Source organism: Gallinula chloropus, assembly GCF_964237585.1.
Source record: "Gallinula chloropus genome assembly, chromosome: 2".
NCBI classification, from domain to species: Eukaryota; Metazoa; Chordata; class Aves; order Gruiformes; family Rallidae; genus Gallinula; species Gallinula chloropus.
The window spans coordinates 74,806,176-74,825,807 of record NC_140086.1 but is presented as its reverse complement, the minus strand read 5'-3'; the positions used below and the strand labels follow the sequence as shown (position 1 = coordinate 74,825,807).

The following is a 19,632-nucleotide window of genomic DNA, read 5'->3' as shown; positions in this document are numbered from 1 at the left end:
AAAAAATATTTCCCTCTTTCCCACCAGCTCTTTTTTTCTCTCCATGCTTCATTCATGGGAAATGGATCAGCTTTGCCAAACGTCCTAAAATCACATAATTCAAGAAAAAACCCTGAAGCCATCTCCTTGAGAATTGTCCACATCTGTTTCAGGACAGGCAATCATCTAACCTCACTGAAAGCAAGCCTAGGATTATTCCAGTTTAAAAAATCCCAAACTCAAAAAAAAAATCCAGAACAAACTGTACTCTAGTTTACCTCCATTAAAAAAAATTAAAATTTAGAAATCTGTACTCTGGTTTACCTCTACATTGAGGAACTGGGAAGTGTTTTCAAACTGAGTTCTGCCTGATGGCAGGAAGGAGCAAGTACAGCTGAGAAGTGTTCTGGTTAAGTTGCAGAAATGCTGGATGTAAGGCTTGTCGTGCCAAGGGTGGGTAAAGTCATGAAAGAATTTACAGAATAAATTTTATCTTTTGCCACCTCCTCCCCTTGTTGCTCCCAGTTCCATGGAAGCCCTAGAAACAGGGAGAAGGCAGGTGCAGTGGTGATAAAAGTGCCCTTTATGAGTGGGGTTCCCTTCTGGTGGGTATTTTCTTGGGAAGTGTTCTTTACTCGGTTGGGTTCACTCTATTCTGTGGAAAAACGTGTAGTAATCAGCGAATTAATGGTAACCAGGTGACCCTGGATGGCAGTGGTAGACACATGGGCATTTCTTTTTTCTCTGCCTTTGTGTTCAGTCGTGCTTGCAGGAGAAATAAGGGACTACACTGAGCACTTGCGCAGTACTACCTGCCATAAATACACCGTGTTTCCAGTAAGTGAGCAGGCCACTATTATAGGGTTTTCCCTCTTGTGAGAGAAGCTGCATTTCCCACTGACTGCTTCATTAAAAATGGTCCTACTGAAAGCTCTTTGGTCCCATAGGAACTGATGCAAATTGTTGAGTTGGTAGGTGGCTTTTGGCGTTTTGCATGGCTGTAGTCATTTCTGAGAACTGCACATAGACGTTAAACAAATTGCTTGTCCGGGATTAAAGTTTAAGAGCAGAATAAAGCACGACCGAGCATCGCTGCTTGTTAGGCAGTGCTGTGGTACATGTGCAACAGGCAGAACTGTCTGCAAGAACACCAAACTTTTCTCTGCCAACTGCGTAGACCAAAGCCTGTTCCCCACCCAACCTACTGGTCTGCAGCCCTGCAGCCTACCTGCTCTCTTTTTTGCAAGTCTTGCATGGGAAGGGAAGCCAGCGTTTGCAAGGAGCGGGGAGGGAAGGAAGGAAGGAGGTAAAGGAGGGGGCGGAGGTGAGCAGCAGTGTTTGGTATGTACTGATGACATTCAGAAGCAAGTAAGGAGACCATAAAAATTATGAGATTAAGAAATATGAGCACAGCTATTGCGCTTTCCCACTGCAGCTTCAGTGGCAGGTTGAAGGTCTTTATGGGGAAAAAAAAAAAATTATCAAAGTTGAGCTAAAAAGGTTAGGATAAAGTTTGAACCCTTCTGTAGGAGCTCTAAGCCATGTCCATCCCCCTCTGCTTCCAACCCTCAAGAAAATGTGTCTTCTTTAGTTCCAGGAAACAGGGTTGATGGGTATCTCAGCTGTAAGGAACAGAAAAGACACAGCTCTTCTGCTTGGCAGGATGTGAAGCTGGCCACACCAGCAGAAGATGTGACCAGGCATACCACGGCTGAACAAAGAGCTTGTGGGATTTTTGTCCTCTCCCCACCTGAGGCTACCTCAGCTGCCCACACCTTATCTCAAGGTGGGGACCAGTTTGTGCTGGTACTACCTTCTCTGGCAGCACATCTGTTCTCCAGGGGGCCACCAGCTGTCCACAGCCAGCACACAAGCCCTGGGACCCGCAGTGTCCCCTTCCGACCGAAAACCTGAATTTTATTTCTACCCCACTAACCCTCCGCACGCTTCTCCCTGGTGCTTGTGGTCACTGTTAGCTGGCTCCTCGGAAGATGGTGTGTCGCAAGCGGAGGGCAGGAGCTTCCCGGTATCGCTCACCACGCCGTGGAGCCAGCCATCTGTCAGCAAAACAGGAAGGCACGGGTTCCCTTTCCCTCCTGGGCTCGTTTCGCTATTTTCGGGAGTGGTACTTCTCCCCCCTGCAGCACCAGGCTGGCCCGAAGGAAGGGCTCCCGGGCGAACGAGGGGCCAAAGCCCGAAGCTGCCGCTCTGCCCATCTGCCGCGGCTGGAGGTGTATTCATTATTAATGGAGGTAGTGGCGGTTGCTGCTCAGATATGCAGCCCTGCCTGGGTAAATGAGACATTCTTCAGCAAATTGCTTCGTTTTTTGATTGCTGATTGTACGCGTGTCACCAAGCTGACTCAAGGTTCATCGATGCATGCTCAGTAAATTAGAAAGAACATAACTATGGATCAACCAAGAGAATGAATTCTGTGCCTACAATGACCCAGGGCCATTTAATTTTCTGCTTAATTTTGTTGCAGTCAGTTTGCATTTTGGGTTATTATGCAGTAGGAAATTAACAATAAATAACAAATTTGGTCCTCCTGTGCTTGTAATGATATTTTTATAAATCTTTGTAATGCTGTTTTTAAAAGGATCAAGGTCTGTGCCAGTCTGATACTCCAGCAAGTATGCAGGGAGGAAATAAAGAGAAAAATACATTATTCTTCCCAGATAATCTTATAGTTAAATAGCAAAAGGGTGGTGGGTTTTTTTTTTTTCCTTTCCTCTTCTTTTCTCCTTCTCTATGTGTGTGTGGGGTGGGGGGGTGGAGTTGGCTTTTTTTTTTTTCCTTTTACTGTGTGTCCCCGTGTGTGTTATTTTGCATTAACTTAAGGCTCTTCCTCTCTTCTCAGATAACTTGAGGAAAATGGAAACAGATGAGGCTCAAGATATGTCCCAGGTTTCAGGTGAGGTCCTTAACGAATACTTCTGCAATGAAAATCTTAAATTCCTGCTCATCTTTCTAGCACAGTACAGTGTTTTTCTTGTTGTCACTAAAATTGCTTTGGGTCTTTTTTAAAGCCAGGGAGGGAATTGAGATATAATTAATTATATCACTTGATATCAAGCCCAACAGTGCATGGATTTTTTAAAAGGAACTGGGTAAATAAAGAAGTCAAGGGAATATAGAAGCGTGGATGTAATTTTGCATTAAACCTGTGGTAGTGCATCCCTGAAGCACGGTCAGGTGCACATTTACACTCTTTCTTCTGGGAGCAAAATTCTGATTCTTACAAAATAAATATAGAGCAAACAAAGTTCACCAGGTAGGAGGAGGCAAATACTAATTAAAAGCAAACAAACTGTATTTACCACATAGGGTTATTTGCCTTTTTCCAGAGCATTCTGTTTTACTTATACGCATTGTGAAAAAAAAAGGATTCCTTGACATGAGGGTTTACCCCTGAGATTGTTTCTCTCCATGATGATAGTATTTCAAAAGAAAATTTAAGCAGTACAGAGAAGTTAGGTTTCTAAAATGTGCCCTGTAGTGACATGGATAGGATACTGCAGTCCTACCCCATGCTGATATTCCTGGGAGCAGGGGTTATTCGTAACTTCGTGGGAAATCGGTTCCTTTAAAAAGTTGGCTTAGCAAGATAATACATACTAAGACCGTTGTGCCTCCCACAGTTGAAAAAGAACAAGTTAGTCTCTTTCCTGGTTTCCCTAGCATGTTGGCAGCTACAACGGTTGATGACTTTCAGTTTTCACTTTTAGTGTTCAGCCTGGAGCACAACAGCCCCATCACCCAGGCCACTCCCAGCAGAAACCTGGGCGTGCGGCTCTTTCTTAGGAGGCAGCTAACTCTTGGCCACTGCCTGCTCAGGACCTGGTAGCCAGCTAGAGGAGATAACGAAGGTCTAGGGGTACCGGGTGCATGGCTGGGTCACTGGGTTTTCCTGAAATGTATGAACACAGTTTTCTTTTTTTCTTTTTTCTTTTTTTTTCCCCTCCTCCTTCCTTTCTAAAAATGTTGAGGAGTTTTCTCAAAAATTGGAACTCAGAACTTCTAGCGTCACCTGAAAATTGAAAATCAAAGACATTTTCCATCTGAAAAAAAGAGCAGGATAATTCTTCATGCTAATGGAAGATTTTCAGTTATGTTTAGTATAGGGAAGTCAGTCCCTGTCAGCCCTGCAGAGGAACGTTGCTCCCTCCTCCTCAGGTACCAATTTCAAATACTCACACAGCAGTGTTTTGCTGCATGCTGAAACCATTTATAACAGAAATAAACCCTGTCCCATACACGCCATGTTTGGATCATGTGTGGCCCTAGCAGAAAAAGTAGTGAGGTTTTAAACCTTTATTCAACCAGAGCAGTGTGGATCTGCTCTGAGCAGAGAGAGGTGCCCTGGTTCAGGACCAGCTCTTCCTCCTCTGCAACAGCACCGGCTCCCCTGGATACCCACAGCTAACCTTTCTGGTACTTTTTACAATGGCATTAAACTGAGCTCCATACCTGCTACCTCTTACCAAGGCATTGCTTTTTTTTCCCTTTTTTTCTCTTTTTTTTCTTTTTCCTTTTTTCTTTTTTCCCTTTTTCCAGTTTTTTTCTTTTCTCTTTTCCTTTTTCCTTTTTTCTTTTCCTTTTTTCCTTTTTCCCCCCCTTTTTTCCCCTTTTTTCCCTTTTTTTCCCTTTCTTTCCCTTTTTTTTTTTCCTTTTTTTCCCCCCTTTCGATCTGGGAAGGAGCGGTGTGGGAGATGCTGCCTTCAGTCAAGGAGTGGGTTAGGTGGTCACAAACTGTGCTCCTTATGGACTTCCTCTCCTCTTGAGAAGGAAGATATGCAAGAAACTTTGCCATTTTGACTGGTCGTATGTGTATATGTAAATATATATATATAATTTGTAGCTCTCAAAGTTTACCAGGATTTGAACCATTGTAATGCTCTCCTGTGCCCTTAAGCTTTTCTAGCCAATCATGCTTATAAGAATAGTACTTTTCTGTGATGAGGGAGGTTTCTATTAAAAAAAGAATAAAATCAGTGTAAGAGGAATTTTACCTCTGACAAGAGGCAGACCTACATAAACAGATTCCAGAAAAAAAAAAATACATAATCTGCTTTGAACTCTTCCTGCTGTTCCTGTCACTAAGCATCTGATACTTTCTGTGAGCAGAGCCTGAGTAGTGTTGGGCTGTTAGCTGGATTTGTGAACAAGCTAGACAAAGAACTTGCTCATTATTTCCGTTTGTGATCTGAGCTGTGTGTAAGCTCAGCCTTCTGGAAACAGGAGTTTGTCAGATTAGGTTCCACAGGTCTTTGTAAGCTCTTACCAGACCTCAAAAGTAGAGGATCTGAAGATACAGGGACATTACCTGCTGCTTTCTCATAGGCTGGTGATTCCAGAAAGAGTTTTCCCCATCTCCTCCTCCTCCTGGGGTTCTGTGTGCTCCTAGGATGCTTCCTTGCATGATGAGGGACCTCTACTGTATATTGGGAAGGAGTTGCACAGTTTCAGGAGTGTGAGATGGTCTTGTCAGCTCAAAACCAGTTTTATTTATTTCTCTTGCTCTGCGAGTAATGCTCGTCAGGTGTAGTTCTCCCTCTGAGCCTATGGAATTAGGTGAGTTGGTTCACTAGCACCATGTTATATTTTTTAAAATATATTAAAAAGTAAAATTAGTTTGGGGGGGTTCTTTGGGTTTGGGTTTTTTTGGGTTTTTTTTCATTTTTTAACCAAGAAATAAAATAGGTCTCTAGAAACAGTATTTTCAGCTCCAAATCAGCACTTCACAGCCATGTGCTTCATGCAGCCGGGGCTGACTCAGGTGTGGCAGGAGCGAGACAGGCCAAGGGAGTATAAAACGAGTATGAGCAAGCCAAACCCTGTGTGCCACAAGCATTCCCGCTTCTGGGAATCCAGGCATGGCTAACTCCTGGAGGAACTGAAATACTGTGTGACAAGTGCAGAGTTCACACTTTTTAGTTTTCTCCTGAAAGTGATATTTCATGAGGCAAGCAGTTGCAGTACTGAAATGAGGAGAGAGCTGACATACATTTAACCAAACAGTATCCGGCACCCGTACGAGAGAGTCAGAAAACAGATAATATCTCACTTAACAAGCAGTATTTTTCCTGCCTTTTTTTCTTTTCTTTTTCTTTTTTTTTTTTTCTCAATTCTAGAGCCTAACAGTTAAGGAAGGTGAAAAAACAGCACAAATGTTTCCACATCTAACGTAAAAAGATCCCCCCAGCACCGACCAGGTCGTGCCAAACTCTGCAAGAGCAGGAAGAAGAGTTTTGCATTTGATGTTCTTGCTAGGTCCTAGGAAGGTAGAAATGAATGTATCTCAGGCTGGTATCTCCCACCTGATTGCCTGGCTGCCATCCCAGAGCATCACATCACCTTATCACTGGAGGTTTGAGGTTCCACTTGTGAAGCGGAGACTTGAATTGAGTTGTGAGACTCATCCAGAAAAACATGCCTGTTGCTTTTCTTGCATGACTCCTCCAGTGATACCGGTGCTTCTGGAGGAAAATTTGAGGAACTAAATACACCCAACATTAGTTTGTGAAAGGATACATAATGAGATTTCTCTAAGAAATCCAAGGCCTTTTAACCGTCATAGGTCCAGCAGCACCATCCTTAACTGCTCACTCGGCATGAACTGAACCGTTCCAGAACCAAATGGGAATGTTAAAAGAAACACCAGGCTACGAACTTTGGCAGGAATATGGGCTGCACAAAACCTTACTGGGCTAGGCACTTCCCCTTTCTCTCTCCTTCCTCATGACTTTAACTCTATTGCTAGGGCAGAGGTGAGGAAACTCAAGTAGAGAGAAGCTGAGAGTTTCACCAGCCACTGATGATAGGTTAGGCACTTCTCTGACAACTTTCATACATAAATGGCTGTGTTTGGAAATCTGATACCATCTTTCAGAGCTTCAGGGTGGACTGGGAGAAAGTACAACACAGCCTGCAATTGAAATTATCTCCATTTCTGACCTAACCAAGGGCACCAAGAATCAGTGACAGTGCCAGAAGCAGAACTTCAGCTCTACATCTTTTGATTTTTTTGGTTTGAAATGTCAGGGAGCTCTTTATAAACATTAAAACCAAACAAAACCCAAAACAAACCAAGAAAAAAACCTCCACGCCTGCTGCCCCAAGATTGAAGTGCACTGTTAATGCTTCACTTCTTATTTTTGAGCAAAAACATAAAATGGGAACAGAATAAATCTACGGTACTTTGCTCTGCTATGTCAGTTTAATAACTTACCCTAGTACTTGCCACTAGGTGGGTTGGGTTGTTGCTTTTTTTAGTATCCCTTCAACCAGTTATTGGTCCGGATGTGCCTGTTTGTTAGAATTAAATGCGAAACTGTTCCCTCCTTTTCCCAAAGCCTTATCATTTCTAAATTCACCAGCACAAGGATGTTAGGGAGATTGCCTATCTGTAAATGACCATGCATTAGTGAACATATGGTGTAACAATTTAAGGTGTAGTTAAGGCATGAAACACAAATACCATGCTCTAGAATCCAGGAGGCAGAGTTCAACTGATACAGCTATTTTAAATCCACTATTTTCACTCTGCCTTTCTGTGCACAGAGATTTCTCAATCCTGTATAACAAGATGAAATCAAATTATATGAAATGAGCCACTGAAGCCAAGTTTACTAAGTTTTCTTAACTGCAGTCTCCTGCAAAGAGGGAAGCATACCGGATCTCTGGTTTGTGCCCCACCAAGTCTGTGAGACTTGTTTGATGCATGCCACCTGGGCAGATGGCTATTAATTTCACAAGTAGAAGATTGTTAGCTGTTTAGTGAACCAATCAGTTCACCACAAACTGCGAGAAAGAACTGATCTACTAAAAGGTTTCTATTCCAAAAGACTGCTTTAAATTGTCTTCAAAGCATCCTACCTGGCCTACTTCTTGTAGGATGCCTAATTGCACACCAGAAGTTCTGATTTTGTTCACTGTTACCTCAGAGGTCAGATATTATGTGTTTATATTGGTTTGTAGACAAAAAAAAAAGCCTTTGGGGTTTTTATTGTAGTTGTTCTGAACCCAGAATAAGTCAAAGCATCAACTTCCATTATTGTAACTGGGAGCAAATTTGAACCTTGGAAGATGCAGGTATCTTTTGATTACTGTTCCTTTTTAACAAATTTCCTTAACCTACATGTAATGTCAAGAAAGCGGATTCTGACCATTCTGTCTCTTGCCCTCCAATTAAACTTCTGGCTTTTGGTTTTGTTCGTTGGGGGTGGGGAAGTGTTGAAAAAGCTAAAATACTTCAGCTGTGTCTCCTCACCCATGCTTCCTATCTGTAAGAGATTCCTCAGCTTGGCAGTTAAGTTCCTTACATCCCATAAAAATAGTGCAGAAAACTAGAGGAATAACTGGATGAGGAGCTAAACAGTGAATGACAAAAACTGTTCTAATGAGCTTACTTCCTGCTTTTAGTGTCCTCTGCTGTACAGTCCTTCTTTTTCATTTACACAATCCACCTTTACTCCTGCACCCGCACCCAGTGGCTGTGATTTTGGCCATTTAAGAATACCCTGCAGAAGCTGGAGATGGGGGAGGGACCTTCTGAAGTCACCTAGTCAGCCCCCTCTGCCAGTGCAGGGCTCTTCCTTCGTTGCTCTCTACTTGCCCGGACGCGGTTTTCATTAGTTCACTTGATGCCACTCCCACCGCTGCTCAGAGATTATTCCACAGTGTGACAGGCACATCAGTAAGACATGCAGTCACCCACCCATTTCCTTTATTTAAACCTAGGTTTGTACAGACAACCCAAAGCAGCTGGTTTGCAAGATCACCTAACCCTACCTGTCATTTCCACCCCCCTCTCCCATCACAATTGGTATGGAGGGGAAAGCACAAGGCTTTTCTCCATCCAGGAGGTTGGGAGGAAACCCTGTTCTTCTTTCAGCTCAAATCTATAACAAGCCTGTTGTCACTCCAGAAAGCTGTATTTGGCTTGATTTTTCCTTTTCTGAGAGGTGGTTTCAGGATAAGTTAATGTCAGAGTGTTAATGAGGGAATTCTCGTTAGAAAAAAAAAAAGCACTAATTTGCTAGGCCCTTGTGCCATGAAATTGCTGCCCTCACCGGTGTGCTGACTGCCACAGGATGTCTAATAGATTGCATCTGTGTAAATTGGTAACATCTCCATTTTGGAGACAAAGGTCTTACATGAACATTACTGAGTTCAAATCCTGCTCTGGGCCTATTCCATTCTTTGCTATTAATGCAAAGACCGGCCTTTGAGTAATCGTCGATGAAACTAATCACTTAGATAATTCTTTTGGTAGTTGTTTCCAAGGCGTGCTTTTGTTACAGATGCATGAAGTCATTTTAAAAGAAGCTCTGCAAGACAGGGATAGTACTGTGGGCAGGATGCATATGCTGTGACTGAGGGCTAGACCACCAAGAAACCTCGCCATTTCTGGGACAGCAACACTTAGCAAGAGAGTTCTTTCCCTTACTGTACTGCATTCAGCACCAGAACACTCCCATAATACTTGTAGCACACTAAAGCATCCGAGTCTTTTCTTCTGCAAAACCTCATGTACACAATAGCCTGGGGTTTGTTTCCCCTTTACAAGTAAGAGACCATAAACCCCTTAAAGTAATTTTTTGACTGACCTCTTGCTAATTATACATGTTTTAGGAAGTCCCAGGAGCTACCGGCACTTAATTACTCGTAGGCATGAGGACCAGCCAAAGCTTGATCTGTGGGTATTACTGAAGCTTGCTGAAGAGGTAGTTGAATTTTCAGTTGTAGATAGAATTTTATTTGCTGGGTTGTAAATCCAGATGTGCTCCTAAGGAGGAAGAAAGGGAAGTTTTTACAAAAGATGAGCATTTGATAACCTTTGTAATCTGGCAGTCTGCACTGGCTAACCTGAGTCATCTGAGCACAGCAGCTGAAAAATATCCATGTGTTACAAATACCCAAAAGGATACACCGTTAGGAGGCTTCAGTAAATTTGGAAGACACGTGAGCCATGTGTTCTCACACGTATAATTCCCCTGTATTCTAAAGAAGCGTTCTCTGCAGGACAGCAGGTTCTGGTCACAAGATTGACATGCTTTAGTAGTGTTTAGGTTTTTTGCTAAGATCTGTTTTGTGGTTCCTCTTATGATATTCTTTGAAAATGAGGCTACTCAGATGACTCACTGATGTTACTTTCTTCGCTACTAGGAAAGGAAAGTCCTCCGATTAGCGATGTCCCAGATGATGGAGATGAACCTATGCCTGTACCAGAGGACCTTTCAACTAGTACTGGAGGACAACAGAGCACTAAGAATGAGAGAGTCTTGGGTAAGGAGACTAGTCCACTCTGATAAGAAATACAAGTGCATAATGCAATATGCTGATAATGTTAAAGTACTATATAGCATGTCGGTATACCAGCAGGTCGTGTGCCTTTTCATCTTGTTCAGTGCAGGATTAATCAGGTGGGTGGTGGGTTTTGTGCAACCATCTCTTTGGGAAAGGCATTTTGGAAGACAACAAGCCACCTCATCCACAGCGAAGCAGACACTATTCATCTTATTTCTAAAGCATGACTGATTGCATTAATTTATCCATGGGAAAGATGGATTTAATTCTGTGTAGGAAATGGAATTAAATATGTGGCTACAGGTCAAAATTATCTAGACTCAGATGGGATTAAAAAAATTTTCTCAACTCTCAGGTATTTTTATTATTAATTTTAATGCCACCTTGAATGTTATCTGCTACTTGGATTTCCTCAGAAATGCCATATTAGCACACACACAGCACTTGTATGTTTCAGATTCCAGTAGCAGATCTCCATTGACCCTTGATTTTTCTAACTGGGAGAACTTTAGAAAACACTTGAATTTTGTTCTTCTTGGTAAAAGCCCACAACTGATAAAAATCTGTTAGACTGAAATAAATAATTGTCCAGAGAGGATTTCACAAAATGCTGATTCCTCTTAGGGATCCCATACCCCACACCAAGGACTAGCAATGCTGCTGACTACTGCATGCATCAGCTCATGTGTAGTATCCATGTAGTACGCTAAAAAAGACTAGGTATTACTTGAGAGTGATGCTTTTCTACTAATAGACCCCTCCAAAAAAGCACAAAGACTCCCAGCATACTGTGATCAATGTGCTATAAAATAAAAATCTTTCAGGAGAGGAGTGACTATCAAAATATGTTTGATTATCCTGAAATATTGCTCATCATTTTTGCATTCCTGTTTTAATAATGAGGGTCAGGGTGGGAGGCTGTTTGCACCAAGAGTGTGAGTACCTTTAAATGTTTGTTGTTTAAGCAAGTCCAGTAAAGGATGGTAGGTGAAAAAGGAGGCACAGAAGGCAAAGCAAGCAAGTCAAGGTTATAATGGTGTCAGCATTAGGAATAGATCCTACTCCCAAACTCCAGCACTTAGCTAGTACAGAATGCAGCATCTTATGCATCTTCACTTTATTAACCACTTGATCAGTTCTTACCAAAAATATGAACATAAGGTTCAGTTCCTGCATGCATATTAACATAGCTTATGAGCTAATTAATTTTTTAAAAATGCTTTTTAATGATCAATTACCTAGCACTTCATTTCTCAGTCCAAAGCTCTTGTGGACAAATTCTTGCTTTTACTGCTCATCTGTCAACTCAGTAAAATGAGTTAAGCCTCCTTTCTCCCACAGTAAGTAAACCTTACAAAATACTTAAGCCTTGGTTTAAAAAATAATATTTTTTTGGAATCCCTTGTTCCAGCCCAAACATACACACACACACAGGGTTTTTGATTGCACTTTTACTTCACCTCACAAGTATCATACAGAACCAGCAAAGATGAAATTTACATTTGCTGATGATGTCACAATTCTCCCAGTAGTTGAATTATGTAACAATATAAACACTTATTAAAAGTCAATGTAATAAATGTAGAAAATGTTATCTTTGGTGTCCTAAATATGATCAGTTCCGTCTGTTGTTCTCATTAGTATTACTCTGTGAACTCAGCAATAACTTAGATTTTTTTCCATGTCCTGACTTCAACGTTTTTTTCTACAGCCACTGTCTCCACCCACAGTCCTTTGGTTTTTGAAGGGTCCCATCTTGTAGTGAGACATTTACCACAGTCAATAGAAACAAAGACAATTCACAGTACTGTGTTTCATGGGTGGTCTTAACTGTAGGTATTAACTCCAGCGCTTGCAATGTTTGTCTTTTCTGTAAAGCTTCATACACTTTTACTGCTTCTACTGCCCCTTTATCTAACCCCGAAGTAACTTCTTGAAAACAGCATACTGAAAAATTTAATTCTCCTATTTTACAAAAAGGGTCTGAAGATGTGCTCTAGGCATATCAGGAGCCACATGATTGCTATGCACATTGTGGATCGTTGTCAAAAGAAAACCCGTTAGGGATAAGCCAGTGCCCTAGGAGTGGTGTTTGGGCTATATGGTCCCACAGATGTCTTAGGGATGAAGGGGTCTTTCCAAGAAGGCCATGGCATGGCAGTGTAGACAGGCTTGGTGTTTAGGGCAAAGCTGTCATCTCTTAAGTCCTCAGATCTGTTGCTCACTGCTGTTTATCACTAAACTTAGGTAGAAAAGGATGGTCTGAAAACATAGTTTTAAGACCAATAGGTGAGAGAGTATTGTAAAGACCCACTGATACTATGTGTATATATATATATATCTCGTAGCTGGGAGGCAGTCTGTGGCCTGTGATAACTGCCAGGCGATGCACATGAGCACATAGGACCAGGCAACATTTTTTCTCTATATGACTTTCCTCATGCCCCATCTGCTTCTTTCGTCAAAAGGGAATCCCCTGTGTACTCCACTGTATTTCAACATAGGATTTACAGTGCATTCCACCTAATCTGTAACGCCCTGAGAAATCAGCCATCCGTACGTACGGCATTGCACCAAGGAACGGTAATCTGAGTCAGACACTTATGGAAGAGGACCGCTGTGCTCTGAAGGGACTTCTGTTGTACATGTAGTGTTACAGAGGTAACAACAGAAATCACAGGGGTTGTAAATGAAGCCAAAAAAAAAAAAAAAAGAGTTACTAAAATTAGGTGAGAAATCTGTTTTTAATCAGCCTGTTCAAATGACCGTTTGCTTACTCAGATTTGTAGTAACACTTCAAGAAACCTTTAACCCTTGGAGTCAAAAGTTTAATTACCTTTTTCATCAATTTAGCACTTTAAAGGTCAAAGATTAGGGGAAATAGGCTATTTTTAGAAAAGAAAGATAGGCTCTGGCTCCTCTGCATTTTTTCAGAAATCTATCTTGCTGCTTCCAACCCCAGACTGAGAACTGAATGCGGTGCTATAACCTGATAGAGAGAACTATTTGAAACTTCCCTCCCACTCTGAGAATGAAGGTCTAATAGACTTCAGAAGTTAAAATACTCAATTCACTTGCCAGATTTTATTTCATGCCTTCAGTTTTTTTGAGTGTCTCACTTAAAATGACTAGAGAGGGTGCAGATTCCATAAGGGAGGTGTCCAGAGGTTCATGAAGTATGTATTTTGACTTGTGTCCCACGACAGAGGCATCTAAGACATAGGTTGCTATTGACTAATGGAAAATGATAAGCAAGTGTCAAAAAGTCATTTGTGGAAGTAAAGTCATCAACAGTTTCTAGTAATAACCCCAAAAAGCACAGCAAAGCAGAAACATATTAAAAGATGTGTTCTGGTCATTGCTAGGTCTCTTCATTTCCTTGATGGGCTTGCTGTATTTTTAATGTTGTAACTCTAAGGATGCCACCACGTGCTGAGCAGCTTTCTCCTGCAAACAGTTCCTGCTGCTCTGTCCACTGGAATCTTCTTCCTTTCTTGTCCTCTCCTCCACCCCAATTTTCCTTTTCAGACTGATCGGGCACCTAAAACTTTGTTGTTATTTTATTTTTTAACTCTGCTCACCCACCTGTTCTACATTTAAGGTTTTCTAGTAAAGCATAGGGAATCTTTTCTGATAAGCAAGGAGCTAGATTTTTCAGAGCTCCTCAAGGCACTAGAGACTCTGTTTTACCACCTCTCCTAAAGATCTTTATGAAATTTTGATCTAAGTTATTTAGAAAGATGCATCACACTGAAATTCCATTCCATTAAGAATTATTGCTTTGCAGCCTGTTTTGGATGGGCAGACCTATTTCCCACTCACACCTAGAACGTAGGAGCTTTAGAACAGAATAGAACCAATAATTTCGCTATTCTATTCTAGCACAGGAGCTGATTTGAAATATCTTCTGCCAGTTCTTACTGTCTCCATTCAAGTTTTACATTAACTGTTGCGTGCAGCTTTTGTGGGTAATCAGTGCTGAACATACTCTGCATAGGAGATGGTTTTAGTTTAGGGCTGTTTCTGCCCTGGGACTGTATCCTAATTCAAGTTGTGTGGGGGAAGCTAATGATTCAGTGAGCTGTAGGGCAGACCCTACCTCGTGCAGAGGAAGACATTTGCCTAGAAAGGCAAGCAGGACCTTCCTTTATCCATGGCTGCCCATACTGTAGCTGGCCATTGATGGGTAAAAACCAAAAAGCCATCTCACAGCATTGCTGGCCTCAGAAAGAGTCTGTGGGCTCACCATTTCTGCAGGCTGAAGACCATTTGGTTTTCCAGTTCAGAAGTCAAGGGCTGAAAAAGGTTATCATCACCACAGTTGCAATTACAGATGGACCTGGGATATAGAATGTATACAGATACTCTTTTTTTCTGAGAGGAAGCGGTAAGGAGCATTCATCTCACAAAATTGGGTTGAAACTGTTGGACGACTGACAGAAGTTGCCCAAAGTTACCCAAGGTGGGCATAGACTATCAGTAGAAACCAGAGAAGATTTATATGAAGTTAGAAACTCCCTATTCCTTTAAAATAAAGGACACTAGTGTGGGAGGAGATGTTAGAAAGAAACAGATTTTTGACATCTTTCTCCTCCAGTGGGGAATGTCAAGTGACTGGTGTCACACACACAGACACACACACCCCCTTTAATCCAGCCTGTGTAGCTGCAGAGCCGCAGTGCCTGGCATCACTGAGAACTTTCTTATCCTGGTGTCTTCCCTCCCAGCTATGAGTATTCGAACGTCAGTAACCTACACGAGCAGCTAGCTACTGGTGCAGGGAAGTGTCCTCACTCTAAGCTGCTTCGGTGCTTTATTTCCTTAAAAGGAGTTCAACTATTTGAGAGCAGGGACACAAGCTCTGCTGAGGGGCCACCAGGCCAACCACAACAGCTTGCCATTACATCAATCTGCTGCAACCCACACATAGCTGGGTGGAGGCAGAGCAAAAGTGTGGAAAGGCCGCAGATGGAGGGGAGAAGGGAGAAAAGCCAAAAGGGGAAGCGCCCCACCCCAGCTTGCAAAATCAGTCCTGCTGCTTGAGACAGGTCCATCTCGTGGCTGCTCCAGCATTTCTGTAGGGCAAGGGAAGGAGCTAAGGACGAAGGCTGCCAGGGCTGAACATCTTTGCATGCTCCTCCCGCAGGGGCTCGGAGGCTGCGAGGGCAGTGTGCTGTGTATGAGTAATAACCACGCACGCGTGCCATGTGTGCTCGTGGACACATAATCATTCAGAGAACTCAAGTAACCAGCAGCAGGGCTCTCTAACGTGTCGTACTTGCCCAGCTTTCAGATGGACATATCTGTTGTTCAAAGGCAGGGAAGTGGGTAGGAGCTGATGAGCCTTCATAAATAATCGCTGCCTCACCTGGTGTAGCCCCACTGGCTCTGAGAGCAGGGAGAAAACTTGTTTTGAGATGGTTTGAGGAGCTTTAAGAACTGTCTTTAATCCTCCACAATGAAGCTGGGCTTGAAAGTCCAACTGAGGAGGCTTCTGAGGGACTTGAAAAACTTGTAACTAAAATGTTTTAGGAACTTTTAAAAATAAGGAAGTTGGGAATCTCCCCTCTTTTTTGGTCCAAAGCCCCTATTTCTAGGCCCTAAGTACCACTCCCCACTGTGGACTGGCATTGTGTGCTCTGAGCCCTTGCCAGTATGACGTACGTGTTTCTTGAGGGAAATGCAGGGGATCATATTTTTTTTCAGGGTTATTTTCATTTTGTATGCAACACTCTCCCTGGGAATTTGTACAGACGAGGATGGGGGTAGTTGAGTGGGAGAAGGCATGTGACAAATTTCATGAATGACCGTATGTATGCTGTAGGTACCAGTATGTTTTGCACGGTGGTACATGAGGTGCAGAAGGCACAGGTATACAGGACCAGTGGGAAGCTGAGAATTTATCCACACTGCCAGAGGCAAGTTCTCCTCAGTGTGATGACTTAGGAGTTAGGAAAAGGTGCACAAATTTTCACACGGATGGTGGAAAAACGGCTGCCTTACTGCAGGCAAATTCCTTTATCAACTTCAGATGTGCTTGGTGCAAGTAAGGGAGGGGGACCATTTTCAGAAGAAATTTGCAAGTAGTTTCTGGAAGGGAGGGTGAGCGGGCATGGAAAGGAGGGGGGCTGCAGTACCCAACACAGGCTGCTCACTGTTAGCACAGTTAACCCTGCCCATGCAAAGACAGGGCAGAGCCGCAGTGTAAGCAGGCAGGTAAAAATTTGTCTTCTGATGCAATTAGGGCGCATGACAAAAATTGAATCCTTGAGAACAGCATTGATCTTAAGACCAAGTAATACTTTTCCAGTGATTTCTGTTTAGTTTTGCAAGTAGTTTTTCCACTCCTGGCCCATGTGGGTAGAAGCACGGTTTCTGTTGCCACTGTGTGGCAACATGACATTGCAGTGGGTGGTGAAGCTACATTTGGGGGTGGGGGTTCCCTTGTTTCTCCAAAGCTGCCCAAGCTTGGGGAGCTGTGGCCAATTCAATGAGCGCCTGCTGGGTACTAATGTGTTTTCGGAAGGGAACATCAGTTCCAAAGCCAGGGAAAGCCCAGGAGCTGTGCAAGGTTTGTTTCTTTGGCCTTGGAAAGCGGCGAGAGCGTTGCTTGAACTGGAGAGATGCAGAATGTTTAGCTGTGTAGCTTTTAGGTACGGATACTGAGCCTGCTGATCTAATCTGCTGTTAGAGGAAGTTGTCTTTATCAGAGCAGAAGAGATGTGCCTCAGAGATAAGCCTCCTTCTAGCTCAGGAGTTAAAATTATCTAGCAGGATCTCAGCCGTGGCTGCAGCACAACTCAGAAATACAGGGCTCTGGTTGGAAGGGGGGCATATTTTAAGCTGAGGAGGATCTCCATGACTGCAGCTTGATAAACCTCAGGTTATTTTAAGGAATGATTCTTCATTAATAGCTTGGATGGTCCTCCTAACCCCAGCCATTCCTCTAGTCTGTATTACTTCTCACTTGCTTTTTGTGGTAGGCTTGTTTTTTCCCTTGAGCAAGTTTCTTGCTCTTGAGTGCTCTTCAGGATTGCACCCTGGGTGAAAACCTTAATCTCCGGCCTGCACAGCAGCATAGGGACCACCTGCCTCTACAGAGGTACAGCTTTGGAAGAAGTTGCTGTTTTGATTTCATTCAGCCTCTCCTCACATCTCTGTAGTGTCAGCTCCTGCTATGGTGCTCACTGGGAGGAGACTGTTCCTCCTGTGCAGGCTTCTCCACTGCAGAAAAAGCTCTTTATGGTAAAAAGCGAGGTACGGAGGGACCTCCTTTCCAGTGCTGTAGTTGTAAAGCCAGGAGTGAATATCATTTCTCTCAGCAGGAAGAGAGATGGTCCCCAAAGCCTCCTCACTGAACTCACCATAGGAGGTTTCCTGAAGCCCCAAAGGATGATCTCTTTGGAAAAAGCAGCAGGTAGGCATGCTGTAGCAGCCAGAGCAGGCTCATGCTCGGCGTGTCATTTATGGTGAAGAAGTATGACCACAAAAAGCTGTTAACTTGTGACAGCACCTTGGAATTTTGGCCTCTGTAGTCAGCTGGCTGGAAACTCTGGCTGCCTCATCTAGCTGCCTCCCTGAAGAAGCGAGCTAGCAGAGCAGCAGATCAAAAGCAGGTTGGACCTGCAGGCTGCCACGTGAGACACCTTCTACAGCTCCCTCCCCAGTAAGTGAATTCTGTGTTGTAAAGATGGATGTGCAGGGCACGTTCATTCCTAGTAAAGTAACATGTTTGGTGCATGCTTCTCTCTCTCAGTTTTTCACATGTTTTTAAGGTAAGAATAGTGCCTAGTTCTTCTGCCCACTGCAGTTAAGGGAGGTGTTTCCCAGAAACATTTAGGTATCTTAAGTTGTAGATATAAGATGAGATCCCAAGAAGGCATCTAATCTATCATTCCACCATCAGCCACAGCAACACCACAGGCACCACACGGGATTTTGGGAAGCAAGCAACTCCTACTCCTTTGATGTAAATAAAATTTCAAGCCTAATGTGCCAAAATCCATACCTAAAAATGGGATTAAGATCCACATTGAAGGTTTGCAGAGAATTAGTAAATACAGAACATGCTCTCAATTTCCAGCCAAAACAGGGATGATCCCAAAAGAAAAGTTAAGGTCCACGTTTTGCTCTTTGGTTTTCACATTCCATTTCCCCCGTTTCTCCTCCCCCAAAGAGAGTCCGATATAAACTTATTTGGGAAGTGTAATAAATTGAGCAAAAGTGGAGAAATGTGACTGAGCGAATTGACTTCCACTCTTCCAAGCCACGTATCAGAGGTTAAAGAGAAAAAAAAAAACAGAAGAGACTGAAGAGTAAGGAGAACTTTCACATAAGGTTGTTTTGTTGCTTTTTTTTTTTTACCCTGGAAATGTTACTTCTAAGGAAGTGGCTCTTACCAGAGTTTTCAGTAAGTTCTTGATTATTTTATGGAACAACGCAAGAACTCGCCTGCTTCCTGACCGCTCCTTTTTAAAAAAAACCAATCATACAAATAAATAAATAGAGAGCTTGAAAGGGAATTACTAATATTCCTTCATTTACTAGAGAGTATCTGCACGTGGTTCTGCCCTCCTTGCTGATTAAGTAACGTAACAGAAATGTTTAATGCAATGAAAAGGTGGGTTTTAACTAAAGTTGGCGACACTTTCAGCTTGTGTTGCAACTAATAGAAGAGGAAATATTCATTCTCCATATTTCATCATTTAAAAGCATCCTGTATTTGTAAGAAGCTGTGATCAGCCAACATCCCCGCTATGGATTTGAACTTCCCAAATCTTCTGTGGTTTTTGTGCTTTGGTTTTTATCTAAGCTGAGAGCTTTGCATTCTGATTTTTAGTGATGGTTTAGGGGTTTTTTTTCGAGGCAGATCAGTCCCTTCTGATTCTCAGTACTGAGCGCCTCAGCATTATATGGACTAAGCTATTGAGCCTGTTTTTTCCTGCTGTAAATACGTGTTGCAATGCTCGGAAGTGGTGGCAGTGGTTGGTGTTGAAGTGGGATGGTTTCATTAGTATTGAAATGGCGACTGACAGCTTGGGAACGCTGCTGTTTCTGCAGCCCTTGCTCTGCGCCTGGGTTTCAGAGGTATCTTTCCATATGAGAATTTACTTTCAGGGAAGAACACCACACGCACACAGAGAATTCGCTATGAGTGATTGTGGGGTGGGCAGAGACTGATCAGGTTTTGTGCCCAGATCTGCAAAGGGAAAGAAACACCCATGTAGCCGAGGGAAGCCTCGAATTGTGCCTGAACCATCCCTGCCCAGACCCCCAGCTGGCTGTACCCACAATTCAGGCTGTGGATGTCTCTGTCTCTCCAGAGTAGAGCACCTCTCACGG

At 43.0% G+C, this 19,632-nt stretch overlaps 1 protein-coding gene across 17 annotated transcripts in view; it reads left to right on the top strand.

The window, feature by feature from the left end:
• Positions 1-2,254: 2,254 nt before the first annotated feature.
• IKZF1 (IKAROS family zinc finger 1) overlaps positions 2,255-19,632 on the top strand; it is a gene marked incomplete at both ends in the record, with an annotated part of 55,623 nt that continues 38,245 nt past the window's right edge. For 15 of the 17 annotated variants that reach the window (XM_084279820.1, XM_084279819.1, XM_084279817.1 and 12 more), the window contains 2 exons: positions 2,854-2,893; positions 10,150-10,269. In XM_084279820.1, coding sequence (XP_084135946.1) covers positions 2,854-2,893; positions 10,150-10,269 — 160 coding nt within the window. Of the gene's footprint in view, positions 2,271-2,839; positions 2,894-10,149; positions 10,270-19,632 lie in introns of those variants that run through there. The other 2 variants (XM_084279812.1, XM_084279818.1) reach the window with 2 other exon arrangements.